Source organism: Trachypithecus francoisi, unplaced genomic scaffold (genome assembly GCF_009764315.1).
Source record: "Trachypithecus francoisi isolate TF-2019V2 unplaced genomic scaffold, Tfra_2.0 Lachesis_group18, whole genome shotgun sequence".
Lineage (NCBI taxonomy): Eukaryota > Metazoa > Chordata > Mammalia > Primates > Cercopithecidae > Trachypithecus > Trachypithecus francoisi.
In genome coordinates, this window is record NW_022681463.1 from 71,275,605 (window position 1) to 71,297,985 (window position 22,381).

The 22,381-nt window shown below is 36.2% G+C and overlaps 1 protein-coding gene across 13 annotated transcripts in view; it reads left to right on the top strand.

Annotated features, from left to right (window-relative positions):
* The window catches only part of ZC3H13 (zinc finger CCCH-type containing 13), a 93,116-nt gene extending 71,002 nt beyond the window's left edge, over positions 1-22,114 (top strand). For 6 of the 13 annotated variants that reach the window (XM_033176945.1, XM_033176948.1, XM_033176944.1 and 3 more), the window contains 9 exons: positions 162-245; positions 590-1,145; positions 5,842-5,945; positions 6,341-7,564; positions 8,317-8,841; positions 10,933-11,085; positions 12,306-12,506; positions 16,948-17,111; positions 19,304-22,114. In XM_033176945.1, coding sequence (XP_033032836.1) covers positions 162-245; positions 590-1,145; positions 5,842-5,945; positions 6,341-7,564; positions 8,317-8,841; positions 10,933-11,085; positions 12,306-12,506; positions 16,948-17,111; positions 19,304-19,474 — 3,182 coding nt within the window. In that variant the 3' untranslated portion in view covers positions 19,475-22,114. The remainder of the gene's footprint in view (positions 1-161; positions 246-589; positions 1,146-5,841; positions 5,946-6,340; positions 7,565-8,316; positions 8,842-10,932; positions 11,086-12,305; positions 12,507-16,947; positions 17,112-19,303) is intronic. The other 7 variants (XM_033176952.1, XM_033176951.1, XM_033176955.1 and 4 more) reach the window with 5 other exon arrangements.
* The last annotated feature ends 267 nt before the right edge of the window (positions 22,115-22,381 follow it).

Genomic DNA, 22,381 nt, shown 5'->3' on the forward strand with positions numbered 1-22,381 from the left:
ATATTACAGTTCATGATAAGAGATTGATATTGCAGCAACAAATTCTGACATATGTTTTGTTCACTATATTTTCCTCACATAATAGCTGCACTTTGATTTGTATATATTTTGGCCTGAAATTAGAGGTGTGACTTACGAGGGAAATTTTTTTTTTCCTTCAGCTCCTATGTTCTACACCTCCTGCTGCCCCTATCCTTTGCCACCAGTGTTCTCAGGTCCTGCTGGGGGGACAGAGAAGATCAGAGGTGAAGGGTAGAGATGGCAGAAAGTGGGGTTGGAGCAGTGGGCTGGAGGTAGGGTAGGGAGCATGCAGAGAAAGATCAAAGGTGGATCAGTGGGAGTGGGGAATGGGGTTGACGGGGAGCAGGAAACATGGTAGTTAGAGGGCAAATAAAAATTATCTTTAAAAAATTTAAGGTCTAGGGGCGATTGTTACTTGGATATTAAGTTAAAATTAAATATGCTACTCGGTTTGTAATTTGTTGCCAGTGTGACCCTATACACAGATAAAATTTAAGATTTACCATGCTGTCTTACCAATAGGTTATCTGTCAAATTAATCACTGACAAAACTTGATTTTCATTGTAGATCAAAGACCAAGCTCACCAATTCGACATCAGGGAAGGAATGACGAGCTTGAGCGTGATGAAAGAAGAGAGGAACGAAGAGTAGACAGAGTGGATGATAGAAGAGATGAAAGGGCTAGAGAGAGAGATCGGGAACGAGAACGAGATAGGGAGCGGGAGAGAGAGAGGGAACGTGAACGGGATCGGGAAAGAGAAAAAGAGAGAGAACTAGAAAGAGAACGTGCTAGGGAACGGGAGAGAGAAAGAGAAAAAGAGAGAGATCGTGAAAGGGATAGAGACCGAGACCACGATCGAGAGCGGGAAAGAGAGAGGGAGCGAGACAGGGAAAAAGAACGGGAACGAGAAAGAGAAGAAAGAGAGAGGGAAAGAGAGCGAGAACGGGAGAGAGAGCGAGAGCGAGAACGGGAACGAGAAAGAGCTAGAGAAAGGGATAAAGAACGAGAACGCCAGAGGGATTGGGAAGACAAAGACAAAGGACGAGATGACCGCAGAGAAAAGCGAGAAGAGATCCGAGAAGATAGGAATCCAAGAGATGGACATGATGAAAGAAAATCAAAGTAAGACTAATTATCAGTCAGTTATTATATGTATCTGGTGTTTAAAGTTTTTTTACCCAGCACTTTGGGAGGCCGAGGCAGGCAGATTCCTTGAGGCCAGGAGTGGGCAACATGGCAAACTCCATCTCTACAGAAAATACAAAAATTAGCCGGACATAGTGGCGCATGCCTGTAGTCCTAGCTACTTGGGAGGCTGAGATGGGAGGATTGTTTGAGCCTGAGAGGCAGAGGTTGCAGTCAGCCAAGGTTATGTTGTTGCACTCCAGCCTGGGTGGAGACCTTGTCTCCAAAAAAAAAAAAAAAAAAGTTTTTTCAGTTGTCTAGAAAAAATAATTTTTAGATTAAGACAGGAATCAGTGAACTTGTATCCCATCACATCCCCTAGACTAGTCACCAAGGGATATCACCTGTGCCATTCTGATGATCCTTCATGAGTTTTGTGTGCTTGTAATTATGGAGTCACTACCCCTAGGCTGCAGGAAGCATTCACAATGTTTTAGAACTGAGGGAATCCTTGTAATCACTGCATGGTTCAAAGATGAGAGAAAAGGAAGTGTCTTCTCTTGTGCTGTGGAGTAGTTCTTTGGGGTCAAAAGATGTGTTCTTGGTGTCTCATATATCGAGGGCATTCCCCCCCCCCCCCCCCGCTCACCCCCTTTTAACCAAAAAAGCGCTTACTTGCTCAAATATCTAGGAAGTTGGAGATTAGCTTTTGCTTGTTCTGATGTGGCTATATCCAGGTTCTCAAACAAAGCATTAGCAGTTTCTGTCTCTCCAGTTTCCCTCTGTATTAATTTCGGTCTCAGAAAGGTTTTCTCCAAATGATGGCTAAGATGGCTCCAGAGTTGTCCCTGTCAGCTTGGCAGTCCTCTCTGTGTTGGGGCTGTCATTAGTTGATGGGGAGACTGTAATTGACTAAGCTGATCACAGTGTTCGTGAGAATTCTAGACTCCAATTGGTCAATTTTGAAGTTCTATGGGTACAAAACAAAACTTTTATTAGAGTTAACTGCTTTTTTGCCTCCAACTGGGATAAACACTGGTTTACCTTGCCAAAACATACTGAGAAAATAATTTATGTATCTTCAGTTTTCTTGCTCGTACCTCCAGCTCGTTTGCCACAGGGTGAATACAGGCTCCCTACTTTAGGCTTGTTTCATCCTCCCTATTGTGGGTTATGGTTAGGGCCAAACAACACAGCACAGAAGTAGAACCTTCTTCCCTTAGGTCTTGGCTTCTCTTTAATCTGCAGCCATGGTTTTCTGTAGTACACCCCCTGGATTACTTTCCTGCTTTCCTCTCCTTACATTTTGAACAATCTTACTTGAACATAAACTTCAGAGATACCTTTTTTAACACATGGAGGCACAGGTACATATTCCCGCCCTCCCTACCCCCTACTTTTCTGACCTCTTTATTTTCTAAGATTAAAATTCTGAAATCTTTGTTATTTATCTTTTATTCAGTCCTATGTTTTCATTAATACAGATTGAGCATCCCAAATCCAAAAATTCAGAATTTGAAATGCTCTAAAATCTAATGCTTTTTAAGCACTGACATGACACTCAGAGGAAATGCTCATTGGAACATTTCAGATTTTCAGATAAAGGATGCACAACCAGTAAGTACAATGCAAATATTCAAAACCCAAAGCATTTCATGGATAAGGGATACTCAAACTGTATTTTTTTCATGCTTCTGATATCTGCTTATAATAGCAAAAGTTTTTCTGGTTTTTCATGGTTAGACAATCTAAGAGCTGACAGTGACCCCAGAAATTTAGAAGTTGAATAACTCTCTAACAGAAACTACGTGAGATTAATATCTTAATCTTTCATTAACTGTATTGTCATCTCAGTAGTTCAGTTTATCCAGCACTTTTTTTAACTGCTGTTATGTAGAAGGTTTGCCAAATTGCCGTATTTTATTTTACTGTAATTGTGTTTATTTAGGTGTTTCCTAGAAATAACTTTTTCTCATGTAACACATCACCACATAAGTTAGTAGCTTAAAACAACAACCATTTATTTGCTCATTATTCTGTGGATTGGCAGTTTTTCTTGGGCTCAATAGAGTGGTTGTTCTACTGGTCTCACTTGGAGTAACTCATGTATCAACATTCCATCTGACAATGCAGCTGGGCCTGGAGGCCCAGGATTGTCTCACTCATGTGTCTGGCAAATAGGACATCTTGTTTCTTCTTCACTTGACCCCCTGAACTTCAGTAGTCTAAACTCTGCTTTACATGTGATGGTATAAACATAGCAAGAGGGCAGAAGCTGAAGCGGCAAGGCCTCCTGAATCCTCTTCACATTTGCACAGTGTCACTTTCACCCCATTCTCTTGTCAGCATGTCATTAGATATGAAAAATGGGGAAATAGGCCAGTTATTGATGGGAGAGGAGCCTTGGATAAAGTAGTACACAAGCTTGGGCCTGTGAATTGTCATATGACACCTGGGGCCTTCTCCACATGGTTGCTCATCTATATAAAGGAGCTGTCTAGGATATACATGTGTTGCAATGTTTTTGTTTTATTTTTATTTCAATAGCTTTTGGGGTACAAGAGGTTTTTGGTTACCTGGATGAATTCTGAGATTTTAGTGCACCTGTCACCTGAGTAGTGTACATTGTACCAAACATGTACGTTTTTGTCCCTCACTCTCCTCCCACCTTCCCCATTCTGAGTCTCCAAAACCCATTATATCACTCTGTATGCCTTTGCATACTCATAGCTTAGCTCTCACTTACAAGTGAGAGCAAGTTGCTGCAAAAGACATTATTTTTTTTTTAAGAAAACAAAATGGCTAAGTAATACTCCATTAAAAAAATACTTTTTTATGGCTTTTTATGGCTAAGTAATATTCCATGGTTTCATGGTGTATATATACCACATTTTCTCTATCCACTCATTGGCCAGTGGGCACTTAGGTTGGTTCTATATCTTTGCAGTTGTGAATTTTGCTGCTATAAACATACATGTGCATGTGTTTTTTTCATAGGATGACTTCTTGTCCTTTGGGTAGATACCCAGTAGTGGGATTGCTGGATCAAACATCTCCTTTTAGTTCTCTAAGGAATCTATACTGTTTTTCATAGAGGTTGCACTTATTTACATTCCCACCAGCAGTGAATAAGCATTCCTTTTCATCATGTCTATGCTAACATTTACTGTTTTTTTTTACTTTTTAATGGCCATTTTTGTAGAAGTAAGGTGGCATCTCATTGTGGTTTTAATTTGTATTTCCCTGATGATGAGTGATTTTGAGCATTTTTTTCATATGTTTGTTGGCTGTTTGTATGTCTTTTGAGAAATGTCTATTTATGTCCTTTGTCCACTTTTTGATTGATTGTTTATGTTTTTCTTGCTGATTTGTTTGACTTTCTGATAATTCTGGATACTAGTCCTTTGTTGGATGCATAGTTTGCAAGTATTTTCTCCCATTCTATGGGTTTTCTTTGTTATTTATTTTGCTGTGCAGAAGCTTTTTAGTTTAATTCGGTTCCATTTATTTGTTTTTGGTTTCGTTGCATTTGCTTTTAGAATCTTGGTCATGAAGTCTTTGCCTAGGCCATTGTCCAAAAGAGTTTTCCCAGTGTTAATTTCTAGAATTTTAATGGTTTCAGGTCTTAGATTTAAGTCTTTGATCCATCTTGAGCTGATTTTTGTTTGAGGTGAGAGAGATCCAGTTTCATTCTTTTACATGTGACTCGCCAGTTTTCCTACCACCATTTAGTGAATAGGGTGTCCTTTCCCCATCACGTCTTGTATGGTTTGTTGAAGATCATTTGGCTTTATTTCTGGGTTTTCTATTCTGTTCCATTGGTCCATGTATACAGTATGTTTCTTCATTTTCGACCATAGTATTTATAAACAAACAATGTTAATGAAAAAACAGGTAGTCAAATTTTGATGAAAATGGGGAAAACACTAGAATAAGTACCCAAGAGATATAAAATGCTACTCATTTAAAGCTCAACTAAGGAACAAAAAGTATAATGAACATATGAATTATTTTATTAATTTGTCAACAAGAAAGTGATTTCCAAGAAAGGAAAAGGAACTGATTTTACAGTATACCCACAACATATCTGGCTCTGGGTTTATGACATAACTAATTTATTCCTCACTGCAGTTTTATGAGATGGACTCTCATTTCCCACCCACCCAGTCCCACCCCCCCATTTTCAGATGAGGAAACTAAGGTTCAGTGACTTCAAGGAACTTTCCAAAGGCTGCATAATAATAACTAATGTAGTTGTAAGTTGAACTCATAGCTTTTTTACTTCAAAGCCAATATTAGGTTTTCTCATTCAGCTCTGCAGCGTAAGGCATTTTTATATCATAAGAATGCAAAATTGCTGAATGTTTGTATTAGAGGGTACATTAATATATTGATTTCTGTGCTGCATGTTACCACCTTGCGGTATTTAAATCTGGCAATTTTCACTTGAGTATTCTACATGTATAATGAAGAAGAAGAAGAAATGTTGTGTATTTTAAGTTCACAATTCTTAGCAAATGAAGTAAAGAATTTTTATTAAAGACACTGAATATCCTTTGTATGATATACCTCTGGCAATATTGCTTTTCTACAATTATATATTCCAGTTATAGTAAAGAGATACTAGTAAAAACAAAGAAATCTCTTTTTGCCCCCTAGAATTTTATAAATTGTGTTTGCTTGCCCGATTTAGGAAGCGCTATAGAAATGAAGGGAGTCCCAGCCCTAGACAGTCTCCAAAGCGCCGGCGTGAACATTCTCCGGACAGTGATGCCTACAACAGTGGAGATGATAAAAGTAAGCAGACTCTGTTTTCTGTCTCTCTATATTCATATTCATTTGTAACCATGAAGCCATTCTTTCATACTAGTAGGAACTGATGAATTAAGATTTTTAAAAAGTTGTCTTGCTTTGCTGTCTCTAAATATTTCCTTTTGTGACTAAAGTATGTGTTAGAGTACTGTCATTTTCTACTATTTATAGTAAAGCCATATTTTTATTTTGACTAAAATTATTGTCATTTTAAAAGTTTTAAAATGATCTTGATCTCTTGACCTCGTGATCCACCTGCCTCAGTCTCCCAAAGTCCTGGGATTATAGGTGTGAGGAGAGATTGGCTTATTATAATTTATATGTACCATGCAGTGGTTATTAACGTGGTGAGAGTGTGATTGCTTTTATCTTTTATATAGATGAAAAACACAGACTCTTGAGCCAAGTTGTACGACCTCAAGAATCTCGTTCTCTTAGTCCTTCGCACCTCACAGAAGACAGACAGGGTAGATGGAAAGAGGAGGATCGTAAACCAGAAAGGAAAGAGAGTTCAAGGCGCTATGAAGAACAGGAACTCAAGGAGAAAGTTTCTTCTGTAGATAAACAGAGAGAACAGACAGAAATCCTGGAAAGCTCAAGAATGCGTGCACAGGACATTATAGGACACCACCAGTCCGAAGATCGAGAGACATCTGATCGAGCTCATGATGAAAACAAGAAGAAAGCAAAAATTCAAAAGAAACCAATTAAGAAAAAGAAAGATGATGATATTGGAATAGAGAGGGGTAACATAGAGACAACGTCTGAAGATGGTCAAGTATTTTCACCAAAAAAAGGACAGAAAAAGAAAAGCATTGAAAAAAAACGTAAAAAATCCAAAGGTGATTCTGATATTTCTGATGAAGAAGCAGCCCAGCAAAATAAGAAGAAAAGAGGCCCACGGACTCCCCCTATAACAACTAAAGAGGAATTGGTTGAAATGTGCAATGGTAAGAATGGTATTCTAGAGGACACCCAGAAGAAAGAAGATACAGCATTCAGTGACTGGTCTGATGAGGATGTGCCTGACCGTACAGAGGTGACAGAAACAGAGCATAGTGCCACCGCCGCTACTCCTGGTAGTACCCCTTCTCCTCTATCTTCTCTTCTTCCTCCTCCACCGCCTGTGGCTACTGCCACTGCTACAACTGCGCCTGCAACTCTTGCTTCCACTACAGCTGCTGCCGCCACCTCTTTCAGCACATCTGCCATCACCATTTCCACCTCTGCCGCCCCCACCAGTACCACCAATAATACTTTTGCCAATGAAGACTCACACAGAAAATGCCACAGAACACGAATGGAAAAAGTAGAGACACCTCATGTGACTATAGAAGATGCACCGCATCGCAAACCTGTGGATCAAAAGAGGAGCAGCAGCCTTGGGAGCAATCGAAGTAACCGTAGTCATACATCTGGTCGTCTTCGCTCCCCATCCAATGATTCTGCCCATCGAAGTGGAGATGACCAAAGTGGTCGAAAGAGAGTACTGCACAGTGGCTCAAGAGATAGAGAAAAAACAAAAAGCCTGGAAATCACAGGAGAGAGAAAATCTAGGATTGATCAGTTAAAGCGTGGAGAACCCAGTCGAAGTACTTCTTCAGGTAATAAAATTGAATTATGATCTAGTCACTGTTTCATAGGTTAGTATATTTTATACATATTTTAATTCTAAAGTAATGCTAAATTGGTTACTTTACATGTTGCCTTAAATTTTATGGAACTTTTTAAAGAAAAGCTTAGCTGCCCCATCAAAATGTTACCTGTTATCACATTAATACCAACATTATAATAGAAATACATACAATAGTGTTAATCAGTTTAGTATCAGGATTTTAGTAGTATGTCTTGGTAGAAGGGTTTATGTGTTCAAGTCCCTTATCAATGCCTATGATTTTAACCTTCCTGCTATTCTTCATGTAGTCAAGGCTGCCTCTTTTGACCACAGAAAATAAGATAGGGGAGTAGGAAGAGATCAAATAATGGAGTGATTAGTTCTATTAATGCCTAATCATTTTATGTACTTCTTGGAAGATATTTTATGGTTATAGTGGAAATAGACAAGGAAACTTTTTTAAATTTATTAGAACTTTGAGAGAGGAATTTTTCTTAAAATGACATATATTTGGATATTTATAGAGAGAAATATATATGTAGAATATAGAAATATATAGAACATATAGAGAATATGGAATGTAGAAAATTACATATGGAAATTTGTAAATTTGGAAATTTGGAAATTTGGAAATAAATATGGTAAAACGTAAATTATGTTTTAAAGGATCCTGAAATGAAACATTTTGTTTCTATTTTATCGTGTGCTAATAACTCTTTGTATATGGTATATTTATTTTAGATCGCCAGGATTCAAGAAGCCATAGTTCAAGAAGAAGTTCTCCAGAGTCAGATCGACAGGTCCATTCAAGATCTGGGTCATTTGATAGCAGAGACAGGCTTCAAGAGCGAGATCGATATGAACACGATAGAGAGCGAGAGAGAGAGAGGAGAGATACGAGGCAGAGAGAATGGGACCGAGATGCTGATAAAGATTGGCCACGCAACAGGGATCGAGATAGATTGCGAGAACGAGAACGAGAGAGAGAAAGAGACAAAAGGAGAGACTTGGATAGGGAAAGAGAGAGACTAATTTCTGATTCTGTTGAAAGGGACAGGGACAGAGACAGAGACAGAACTTTTGAGAGTTCTCAAATAGAGTCTGTGAAACGCTGTGAAGCAAAACTGGAAGGTGAACATGAAAGGGATCTAGAAAGCACTTCCCGAGACTCTGTAGCCTTGGATAAAGAGAGAATGGATAAAGATCTGGGATCTGTGCAGGGATTTGAAGATATAAATAAATCCGAGAGAACTGAGAGTCTGGAAGGTGAGTGCTACCTCTTTTTCGGTGATACTGCTTTCTTTCTTTTCAGATTTCATGGGAAACAACTATTTTCTTTTGAAAGGGCATCCGCTAATAGGCAAATTGACTCCATTCTCCATTCTTTTATAGGGGAAGTAGATATCAGAAGGAAAAGGCCTATAAGATAGAGACATATATATATATATTTTTTTTTTAATGTGGTCCCCTCAGTAGTACCATTAAGGCAGATTTGGTTCACATAAACCTAAATGAAATAAAAGATTGTTTAGATGCAATGCGTATAGATGTTGAAGAATAACCATCACATCCTTTTCTTAGATGTTAAAAAAATAAGATTACAAAAATTGAAATGACTTCTTAGTTCAGAGAGGGATTCAGATAATTATTAGTGAATCCCTATTTTCTAGGGCAGTTTAGAACAAATATATGAAACAATAACACTACCTGAAACTGTGTTTAATGTCGGATTGACTAGAATCCCACTGGTACTCCCCAGTCTTAGAATAGGAACGCTAAGTCCATATCAACCTTTTGGCCCACTCAGAGCCAGCCCCAGCTGTGTGAAACCTCACTCTCCATGCTTCTACTCTTTACCCTTCAGTCCCCATTTACTAGACAAGCTGACTCGTGCCTTTCCATTCTCTGCCCTTCTTTGTACCACTCATACCATTGCCTGATAGACCTTTTTCTTTTATCTCATCTTTCTTACTCAAACTTCAAGTCCCAATTTATACATTATTTTCTCGATGAGGCCTTCTCTGCTCGAGGCACTTACTGTTTCAAATTCATCTCTTCATATTACATTTTCATCTCAATTTTGAGTATAAATAGCATCAAATCATGAAGCGTGGTTCTGATGGAGGTACAACCCTGGGATATAATTGAATATAATTGAATTAATCATTATAATAGCTCTCTGTGATTAAAGTCAGTATCCCTCATCTCTAAAATATATAATTTGCTAGTTATGATCACAGACAATATAGCATAGAAATGTATAACTGAATCACTTGCTATGTGATGTAAAGTTTTTACTCAAAGTAGGAAAATGAGTTGGATCACCTGGAAAAATGAAAAATCCTGTTGTGTGCATTTATGTTTAGATGTATGTTTATATGACAAAGTTACTAAAATTGGTTACCTTAGAAGTGACTTAGTGAGGATATGGGGAGATTGCTATAGAATTTAATAACATGGAAAATCACTAGAATGACTAGAAATGTCTCATAACTTCTTATATTTTATTTGCTGCAAATTCATACCCATAAAGCATACGGTTACATTTTGAAACTTAGTATTGTAGATTCAGTGAAATGTATGGTTAGCTAGTGATTATAAACGTTAAGTGTATTCTGTAATTTTAGGATTAAGTTCACAACTAACTCACCAAGAGACAAAGTTTAGCATAGGTGGTTGAAAAAAGTTGGTAAAATAAAAAAATAGAACATACACTAGTGGTACTCACAAAGTTATTTTCAATTGTATTAAAGCATTCTTCTAAAAATTGTGTTCATCAGTGAAAAAAGATCATTGAGATAGGGAGGAGGAATTGAGATGTAGAGAGAGAATTAATGGCACTTCTTGTATTTTTACCTCACTGCTGTAAAGTTTATATAATGAGCTAAATAATATGAACTAAGATTTAAGCTTCAAGTAAATTTTTTAAATAAGTTTGCAAGTTTTTAAATTACTTTAGATAAATTGTGAAAATTTGAAAATGTAACTTCAAAATCTTTTGAAGTTAGATTTGTCTGAGTTTTAAAGTTTTAAATTATCAAAAATTAACACAACACACAATCAACATTAGTATGTTAGTAGTAGCTTTTATTTGTCATAATTGTGATCTTATAACCTGTTCTGATAATTGCTGTCCAGATTGTATTCTTGCTGTTAAAATTTAATTTACCTAATTAAATTTTATTTTTGTTTTCTTTTGATACTGTCAAGTATTTGAATAATTAAGAGATGTAGTTTTCTGATGAAAAAGATGTTTTTCGCATTGTTATAATGTGTGTACCCTCTACCTTTTGGTTTGACTTAGTCATCCCCTCCCTTTAACATTGCCTTTGATCTGAAATTAATTTGTCTATTTAGCAGGAGATGACGAGTCCAAGTTAGATGATACACATTCCTTAGGCTCTGGTGCTGGAGAAGGATATGAGCCAATCAGTGATGACGAACTAGATGAAATTCTGGCAGGTGATGCAGAAAAGAGGGAGGACCAGCAGGATGAGGAGAAGATGCCAGGTAACCATTTGCAGAGGTGGTTAAACATGAAAGTTACCTGTTACGTGGTATGAGAGTATTCTTACCTTCTACTCTGTAAAAATTGACCTAAGGCACTTATAATTTTTCCCTTTATATTTTACTTAAGGTTGAAAGGCCAATAAAATGAAAATTATAGCCTGTATGCCTGCTCATTTTTAATTAGGCATTGTCTGTGAATTAGAAAGGCCCTCATTTAAAATAGCAAAATTCTAAAGTTTATTTTCCAGAATTTAAGAATCATATTATATGACTTGGAATCTAAACAAATACTGATTGTCTAGCAATGTTCTTTCTACATGGTAGGCATATGATACAAAGCTTCACAACTGTGGTGACATAAGCCAGCTTTTTAAACAACCTGTCAAAAATTTACAGTAGTTGAAATTATATTTGAACACTATATACCTCTATCAATTTTCTAAATTTGGTAATTATTTTGACTTACAGTACTTTGCGTGTTACCAGAACTCACTCTAATGATTAGGCCATGAAGCAACATCCCTTAACATTCCTCTTGAATCATTCCAATTAGCTTCTGATCGTTACTAACAGTGTTTTTAAATCACAGTGAGGATCTTTTCTTTGATTATATAAAATATGAAATTTTTATTTTAATTTGCTCTTATGTTTTGCAATTTTTTCTACTGATGTAGAAGGTATGTATGATTGTTATCTTTGTTATTTTCTGGTATTAGGTATTTCTAAGTAGAACATTATTTCTTCAACTGTTCCTTCTCAGTGGATGGATTATTCACTCTCTGACTCTTAAAGAGATTTCATAATGAAGTAGTTGTTTTTAAAAATTAAAATGTATGTGTACACACACTGCAAACAGATGTACTCCTAGATTTAACCCTTAAAAGGATTCTGGTACCAAGTTTCAAAAGATTAGACCTAATCCGAGTGAAGTCAATAGAGTTCTTTCATTGGGGATCTCCCATAGAGTTAAAATGAGTTATTCGTTTGGGTGGGTTGGGTTACCTGTTTTCTTTTGGTGGGAAGGTTTTTTATTTGTCAGAGTCCTTAGATTCTGAATATTGTATGGGAAGGCTTTTATTTTAAGAATAGGACATTTTTGGTTTAAAGTACTTTTCATTTAATGTTTTCTGTGTTTTCCTTGATTTATATAAATTTCTATGTAGATAACAAGACTGCTATTTCTTGGTGTAAAACAAATCTTACTTTTTAACTTTTTACAGATCCCTTAGATGTGATAGATGTGGATTGGTCTGGTCTTATGCCAAAGCATCCAAAAGAACCACGAGAGCCTGGAGCTGCACTCTTAAAATTCACACCTGGAGCTGTTATGCTAAGAGTTGGGATTTCTAAAAAGTTGGCAGGTTCTGAACTCTTTGCCAAAGTCAAAGAAACATGTCAGAGACTTCTAGAAAAACCAAAAGGTAGTTTCATTTTACTTTAACTATATACTGTCTGTTAACCATTTAAGATGCCATCTAAAGAGGATTGTGATCTGTTCTAATGTAGTGCTTAACACTGTATAGAAACTATTTTTTGAGAAATCATTTATAGTCATTATTTAACCCTCATGGTTAAAGTTTCTCTTTAAAATTTATTTTGAGAAGAAGAGTTATCCCACAGAAAAGTTGGAAAAAGAGTACAATGAACTTTTTGTATTAAAATTACTTATTAACAGGCCAGGCGTGGTGTAGCATGTCTGTAGTCACAGCTGCTCAGGGAGGTTGAGGCAGCAGGAATGCTCTGGCCCAGGAAATTGAGGCTGCAGTGAGCCGTGATTGAGCCACCACACTCCAACCTAAGTGACAGAGCAAGACCCTGTCTCAAAAAAATAATAAAATAAAATAAATAACCAATAAGTTATAATATCAAAGTGCTCAGTGGTTTGCCCTTGGCTAAATGAAATAGAGCCAGGAAAAAAGACTATATATTTTTCATGTCTAAAGAAATTGGGTATTTTGGCAGCCCTTTCCCCTAGACACCTACCCAAATGCAGGTGTGTAGGTTGAGTCTTTAACAAAGTGGTTAAGAGCTTGGTCTGTAAGGCTGGATGATCTGGGTTTCGGTAGGCGCACCACCTACTAGCTATTACTTAATCTGTGTGTTAGTGTCATCATCTGTAAGTCAGGAATAATCATACCACCAACTTCCTATGGTCATTAGGAGCAAATCAGTTATTACAGGCAAAACACTTAGAACAGTTCCTGGCATATAGTAATACCCAATAAATATTAACTGCTACTTTGAAAATATCATACTGATTTTTGACCTTACTGCAACAATTTTCAGTTATTCCAGATTATCTAGCTTATGGATTCTGGTGGTGGGGGTTGTTTGGTTTTGGTTTTCGCTGTCTCTGTCTCATCTAGTACCTACCTTAGTTTATTTTGCTACTTACTAATAGTTTATTAATGGGGAGGGACGAGTAGATGGTAAAAAGAAGGAAAAAGGGTAAAAGGTAAAAGCAACAACATTAACAATTTTATGTCATGTCCCTGAGCGTGAAAGTTTAGTTAGTATTAAATTTTATCGAAAAAAATTGTGTTATGAGTTTTATGAATTCATGCCCTTCCTTTCATCTATTAGCATAAGCAGTAAATGTTTTTATTTTAATATAGCCCAGTAAACCTAGAGTGTACATGTACAAAATACATAAAAATTATAATTGTGAACGTGTATTAACCGAAAAATGACCCAAGACTTAGTTCTTGCCCTACTCTGTTTGTCTTGTTTGGTTAGTTCTGTGACCTTAAGCAAGTAACTCCTGTGAGCCTCAATTTAATTTGTAAAGTGATGGAATAAAACCCCTAAAATCTTACCCACCTCTAAAGATATTTGTTTCTGTGACTTTTGCTAGTGGCATTTCAAGTTAAAATCTGGTTTGATTTTGCTACCCATGAAATACAGTTCGGCCCTTGCTTAATGATGACTTAACCTAAACAATGAAAATATACACTGTAAAGTGTGGGGTGATGTGGCTTGACAATCAGACCTCTTCTATTTTTTGCTGCTATGGTGGTTATATTAGAGAACTGAATCTTGATTAAAGACTTTGTCTTGTTTGCTGCCGTATCCAGGGTCTAATTATCTGTCTATATTTTCTGCTATTGCCCAGAAAAGTGCCTGACATACATAGTGGGTATTCAGTAAATATTTATGAAATAACTGATAATGATTTTTCTATTCCATTTGGTCTATTCAAGTGTACCAACATGAAAGAAAACATAATCATACTTAACATATAATTTTTAAAAGAAACAACTAAAGCTTAAAGCAGAAAACTTACAAGTGTTCTGAAATTGAAATTGCTTTTGTCTTAAGTTTTCTAATTGCATTAAGGTTAAGTTCTTTTTTTAATTTTTAATTTTTATGGGTACGTAGTAGGTGTATATCTTTGTGGGGTACATGAGATACTTTGATACAGACATGCAGTGTGTTAATAATCATGTCATGGAAAACTGAGTATTCGTTCCGTCAAGCATTTATCCTTTGTGTTACAAACAATCCAGTTACTCTTTTAGTTATTTTTAAATGTACAATTAAATTGCTATTGACAATAACAGTTTTTACAACAGGGTGTTATAGTCACCCTGTTGTATTATCAACTACTAAGTCTTATTCATTCTTTTTTTTTTTTTTTGACCCATTAACCATCCCCCCAACTTCCCACCCCTACTACCCTTCCCAGCCTCTATTAACCTTCTACTCTCTGTTGGTTAAGTTCTTTTGAGCTAAACTGTTAAGAATGCATTTAGTCTATTTCTTGAGTAATTTGGTGCTGCTCAGTTCACAACTATGAAGAGACTAGAAATTTAGCCATGTTATATACTCCCTGAGGAGGTTTGCAGGTGTGTGTTTTGTGATCTACTATTTTGAAAGCCAAAAATAAGGATCCCAATAAACAGAAATGTGTGCTAATGAACAATTTTCAAGGAAGGGTGTAGGCTCAGTGCATTTCTTTTATATTATATCTGTAGTGGAATGGTAGTTAATGTTTTCATCTTTGTTTTTAGTCATGTGCATATATGACTATATCATTGGTTGGTACAAACATTGGTATATCTGAATCATCTGAAAAACTGCCCCTTTTTTTCCTTAAGGTATTCTAGTCCAACTATGGTGATTCTCATTCTGCAAATCTGGTGGTAGAGCCTAGGGAATGTTTTTAAAACACCTCCTCAGCTGATCCTGATAGACTCCAGTGTTTGAGAACTAGTTGCGAGCTTTTCTATTTATTTACACCTTTCTTATGTTACATACCTATTGACTAGGTGTATTACATAAGACTGGTTTCTTGTTAATTATCTAATCTCAATACTTACACTTTGCAGCCCAGAAAATTGAAATCAGCTATGTAATGCAGCTCCATTTTGTTCTCAGTACAATGTGTCTTTTGTTTTTACCCAAGCATCTACTGCTTTTCTTTGTGGGTTCTAAAAGTAACCTGCTTGATCGTGTTGTATGAATAGAGGCAATACCTGCTGTCTTTCATACTCTTGGCCGACTCTTCTTTATTTGGATTACTGACTGGTCCTGTTCTGTTATTTTGATTTCCTTTGTGTCTATTTTTAACCGAACTTCTTTATATTTTATTATATCTTTCCTTCTTCTGGGTTTTTTTTTTTTTTGTATGTTCAGTGTTTTCTCCCCTACCTTGCATGCTGTGACTTAAAACTAAGTGATTTTAATTTAATATATTGTCCTAGGTTTTTATGGTAACCAAATCTAGGACAAAATTTGCAGGTTGTCTGACTAACACTTAATCACTTTCTTAACTATTTTTTTTAGAGGTCACAGACTTGAATATTGTTATAACATTTGAATCTTGATAGTAGTTGATGGTAAGCAGTATACTGAATTAGAGTTCAATGATTCTTTTTTTTGTTTGTTTTTTGTTTTTTTCTTTGAGATGGAGTCTCGCTCTCGCCCGGAGCTGGAGTGCAGTGGCCAGATCTCGGCTCACTGCAAGCTCCGCCTCCCGGGTTTATGCCATTCTCCTGCCTCAGCCTCCGGAGTAGCTGGGACTACAGGCGCCCGCCACCTCGCCCGGCTAGTTTTTTGTATTTTTTAGTAGAGACGGGGTTTCACCGTGTTAGCCAGGATGGTCTCGATCTCCTGACCTTGTGATCCGCCCGTCTCGGCCTCCCAAAGTGCTGGGATTACAGGCTTGAGCCACCGCGCCCGGCCCAATGATTCTTAACTTGAGCGTTTCTTTGAAACATCCTTTAAAAACATTCTTTAAATAAATTCCCTGGTGCTGGGGGCAGTGATTCATGCCTGTAATCCCAGCACTTTGGGAGGCCAAGGCAGGCAGATCACTTGAGGTCAGGAGTTCAAGACCAGCCTGGCCAACATGGTAAAACCCCATCTCACTAAAAATACAAAAAAAAAAATTAGCCAGGCGTGGTGGTGTATGCCTGTAATCCCAGCTACTCGGGAAGCTGAGGCAGGAGAATCGCTTGAACCCAGGAGGCGGAGGTTTCAGTGAGCTGAGATTGTGCCATTGCACTCCAGCCTGGGCAACAGAGAGATACTTTGTCTCAAAAAATAAATAAATAAATAAATTTTTAAAAATAAAAAAAAAAATTCCCTGGGCTCTACCTCGAGATCTACATACAGTCTGCTTTTCTTATATTTTAAGTAAATTTAAAGTGGCTATCAGAATATTTATTCTTGTTTGAGACTACCAACATAACTACATATTGAAGATGCTTCACAGAGAATATATTGCCTTTAATATGAAATAATTTTCACCAATGTTGCTAACTTTAATAAAGTATAGAATTTGTAGAATATTCAGTTAAGAAGTGGGTAACCCTTTTCTGTTTTAGTAAAACTTAATGCATGTTTATTTTTTTTTGAAAGACGCAGACAATCTCTTTGAACATGAATTGGGGGCTCTCAATATGGCCGCATTACTACGAAAAGAAGAAAGAGCAAGTCTTCTTAGTAATCTTGGGCCATGTTGTAAGGCGTTATGCTTCAGACGAGATTCTGCAATTCGAAAGCAGCTTGTTAAAAATGAGAAGGTACTGTTATTTCCTTGGAAAAAATACAAAGTGAATAGTGTGAATTTTTCATTTGGTTGTTTTATTTTTCATTTGGTTGTTTTAAATTGAGATTGCAATCCTATGTTTTTATGAGTTTGGTTTCCTAATCTTTTACACATGTAAAAGGAAGCATGCCATTAAAAAGTATAATAGGCTTTATTTTACTTCAATAGTATTAATGAATATTTGTTTTAATAAAGAAAGTTTAAGATATTCTATTTCTGTTAAATGTTTTTTGTGAAAAGTTTTCAACAAGCAAACATATTACAAAAATTTATTTAAATTGAAACTCAAGGAAAAAATTTCTTAGAGTGGTGAGGATATTTATGAGAGTAGTATTTATGAGAATGTACAAAGTTGGAAGAAAGGGAAGTAAAGTGACCCTATATAAGCATTTGCGAGGAATAAAGAGATTAAGAAGTAAAAGAAATAGAAATTGGATTTGGAAGAGATCTGTTAATGAAATCTGGTAAACCCAAGATGAAAACATTTTAGACTCTTTGAAGTTAAGAAACGGATTTTTGGCCAGGCGCGGTGACTCACGCCTGTAATCCCAGCACTTTGGGAGGCCAAGGCAGGCAGATCACGAGATAAGGAGATTGAGACCACCCTGGCTAACACGGTGAAACCCTGTCTCCACGAAAAATACAAAAAATTAGCCGGGTGTGGTGGCCAGCGCCTGTAGTCGCAGCTACTTGGGAGGCTGAGGCAGGAGAATGGTGTGAACCGGGAAGGCGGAGCTTGCAGTGAGCCGAGATCGCGCCACTGCACTTCAGCCTGGCAACAGAGCGAGACTCCATCTCAAAAAAAAAACAAAAGAAACTGGGATTTGTATTTGGGGTGGTGGGTGAGTGGGCATAGGTGGTACAGACTGAGTATCCCTAATCTGAAACTTTCTGAGGATCAACATGACCCTCAAAGGAAATGCTCTTTGGAGCATTTCAGATTTTGGATTCTTAGATGGGGATGCTCAACTGGGTACATAAATGTAATACAAATATTCCAGAATTCAAAAAAATTTCAAAATCTGAACCATTTCTGGTCCAAAGCATTTAAGTTGAGGAATACTCAACCTGGATGACAAAAAGAGAGTTGGTGTGATTCTTTGCTTAGAAAGTTTAGAGTAATGATAAAATGGTTAACTTCTCTAGCTTTTTACTTAGGGGCAGTTAGGAAAACAGAATTATCTTTGACTACGTAACATTCCTAAAGAGAAGTTTCATTAAAGAAAAATACTCAGATTTAGGGCAATGGGTAGGTGGGATTCAATTTTTAAAAAACAGAAGAATGAGTTTATCTCCAAAGATTAAAATGGAAACAAATATGAGGAATAGGCGATTTTTAAAACACGTCTTGACTATATAATCAAGTTTTCCTCACTTAAAGGTCTGGTTCAAGATTACTTTGACAGAATCACTATAGTCATTCTCCTTTGCCCCCTGATTTCAGTATGCACTTTTCTTTGTTTTGTATTTTGTAACATTCCCTGGTCCCTTCTCTGTGACAATAACTTTCCAAAAAATGCTAATGTAACTTTAAGTCACAATAATATAGATACACATTTTAGTATAAGGGAGGTAGAAGTTCTTCAGCATACTGCATGATTAGCTGTCTTCTAAAGGATTTATTCAGTTCTCGAGCTCACTTTTTATGGGACATTGAAAGATTTGATAAGGAGTATAGAATAGAATTTGGGCTTACAGAAGGAAAAACTATGTGAGGAGGGAACTCATGGCACTTATCTTCGTAGAACCGAAGGATTGTCAAGTAGAGGTAAGATTGAATTACAGTGTAGCACCATAGAAGAGCTTTCATTTCATCACATGGAAGAAATAGTGCCATTCAACAACAGAATGTGCAGTGTGTTTTTTGTTTGTTTTGTCATTGGAAATGATGAAGTAAAAACTGGTTACCTGTCAGAAATTGTTGAGAGGATTCCTCCTTTAAGCAAGAGGTTAAACTGGGTGCCCTCTAAAAGTTTCTTTTCAAAGATTCATTGAGCCCAAACCCATTTTCTAATTTTGCTTTGAAATCCAATAAAGCTGATTTAATTTAATATCCAAAATGAAATATTCTTATAACTTTGATATCTTGGGTAGAGGTTAATCTTTCCTATTGTCAACTAATTATGTACATCTTTTTTAAAGTTTGTTTTTGTTTTCTTCAAATAGGGCACCATAAAACAAGCTTACACGAATGCCCCAATGGTAGACAATGAATTACTTCGATTGAGTCTTCGGTTATTTAAGCGGAAGACTACTTGCCATGCCCCAGGACATGAAAAGACTGAAGATAATAAACTTTCACAGTCCAGTATCCAACAGGAACTGTGTGTGTCTTAAGACCGAAGTTCAGTATGGTATTTTTGGTACTGTCTTCCTTCAGCAGTGCATATTCTTTTGCAAAGTTCTTTGGTTTGACAAGCATTAGTGACAAAGGCAGAAAAGATTTATCAGCCGTGCTAAAAGAGCAAAGAATTTTGATCTTTAGAGACACTCGTTTTGGCTAACTTAAGATTTTACATTAATTTTTACATAGTCCTTGATACTCATGCAAAATAATGTGAAAACATCTAGATTTAGTAGTTGATGCTGCGCCTTTTGTTAAAACTGAAGATTTTGGGAAATGGTTGTCACTGCTCTTCCAGCCTATGAATATTTTTGTGAAATGGAACCATGGATTTATGTCTGGATCATCCATACAGAACCAACAGTTGTATTCAAAAACAATATGTTCATCAAAGTAATTGCTCACATTGTGCAGTACTATGTTGTACAGACCATGTGAAAGGGAATACTGGTCTAGCTAACATGGTAGGTTTGTAGGCGAATCTCTAGCAGAAGGAAGCCAAAATATTTTTTTCCTTTTGAAAGTTTTTTAAAAATTATTTCGTGGGTCTTTTTTTAAATTAATACATGTGCATTGTTACAATGTATGTTGGATGTCATTTGACTCTAAATGCTTTTTTTGTTATCAGAGATTGTGTACTATTTTTATTTTTAATAAATGTAACTTCGCTTTCCTTGTTTTAGATTTACTTTGCTCTTCATTAATCTTATTCCTGATGTTCTAAAACATTAGTTATCAGCATTACATGTTTCATGCTTCAGATATTTTACGGCTTGTGTCCTTATTGTTGGATAGCTTTAAACAGAATTGATGTACTGCAAATGTAGCTTGTTGATACTTAAGGCATCTTCTTGGAATGTGGCTTTTGAAGAAAAAAATTACTCAAAGCAAACCAAGAGTTAACAAACCTAACATAACCTGAGGTTTAATATTCTACTGTCATATTTTTTAGAGCTATAACTTTTGATTATATGAAACTGCCTCCAGCTGTACTATGAAAAACAGATTTACTTTTCAAAATTACAGTATACCTGCTTTGTTCTGTATGTATATGTTTAACTCATGAAGTGGACTCTTAGAAGGATTTGAAATGGACTCTGGCCACAGAATTTGTGAGCAGACAGTAGCAGTGATAATAATAAAACAAGGCAATCAAAATTTAATTTTATCATGCCCTCTCACAGGTTTTTGTTATAATTGTAAGCCTATATTACTTGTGTTAGTAGTTTTGTCTCTATAGGTAACATAATGACGGTGGTGCAAAGTTTCTGTTCAAGAAACATATGTTGTAAAGTTAATTTATACAAGATAGCCGCCAAAGGAAATGGTCTTACTTGCAAATGACTTTGAAAGCATGTATAATTGCACACAGAGCAGGAGAAAACTTTAATCAGAATTTCCTTGTGTCCTTTTCCTTTACTAAGTGTTTTGAATTTTAAAAAAAAGTATGACCTCAGAGAATGAATACTATTTAGGAAGCCACTTCCTGATTTTAGTGGATAGTACTGTTCTGTGTAGCACAAAGATTTAAAGTCCTAGAATTTCTAATCCTAGTTCTCAGAATTGTAGAATATGACAAAAATAATGGTTTCCCCATTTGTCCACTGACTTCAGGGATATTTCACAAGTTATTTATCTATAGAATGAAAACTATGTAGTTAAATCTGTCATTCAGTTAAACATGTTGTCTTTCCGTTTGAAATCTTTTTGTTATATTGCAAAAGAAAATTTAGAACTATTCCTTTGTTCATTCAGTCACAGCATTCAGAGCTTTATGTTTCCAGTGGAAATGTACTATTCAGTCTCATTTTCTTTTAATTCAGCCATTCTCAGTATTAGTAACATATATCTATAAAATTTTTATAAAGCAAAATTTTTAATTGAGTTTCTCATAAAAGTTCTTGGACCATAATTAAAGTCTCAGTTAAACTAGTATTCCCGAAAAACAATCTCCCAGTCTATAAATTGTTTGCTAGTACAGTTAAAAGGTCATCTATCTCATAACTGATGACTCAAGTCTGTCCAGTTGCCATAATTGCACAATTGGATTCCAGCTGCTCGTAATAAGGAATTGTCTAGATAGATAAAGGGCAAGAGTATGTCTGCAATCCAAAATAGAGTTAACACATAATTAGCTGTTTGATTTTTTTGGCAGCTATCCTCACGATTTAGTAAAGGGTCTACTAACAATACCCAACTTTATTTAACAAAGTTTTGTAAGCATACCTAAGTAGTAACTTGATATGCTGAAAAATCTGACCTGTCACTTCACTTCACTCTGACCAGTAATTGCAGATTGTCTTCACCATCCTAACCCATGACTACATTAGGAGTTTACGACTTACTAACTTGAAAATCTGTGACATTGGTAGAGTACCCCACTTTACTCCTCACTGTCCAATTGTGTAAAGATCAAGATACATACTTTGTTGATGATGCTTTTACACCTCAACTTGCTGTTTTAAAAAGTTATATGAACCCCTCCCACTTTTAAGGATATTCCCTTTTACTGATTTTCCTAGCTAAAATTATATAGCCGTCTTTCTAAATATTGTATTTAAATCTGATCTAGGACTTGCCTTATTTTATCATTTTTCTTTAATAATCTCCAATAAACTTTGTTTATTCATTAATTTTGTTGATCTTTCCATTTGAGTATTTTGAATGACACTCTGGAGAATCCAAGTTTAAATGGTGAAATGTTTTTATTAAATAACTTTCTACATGCATCTGTAAACATAGTTTCTCAACTTTATTGAGCTGTTTCTTTCAGATTTTTTCTTTTCTAAATTATTTTTATAGAGATGGGGTCTCGCCTAGGCTGGTCTCAAACTCCTGGCCTGAAAGCCATCCTCCCTCCGTGGCCTCCCAAAGTGCTGGGATTACAGGCATGAGCCACC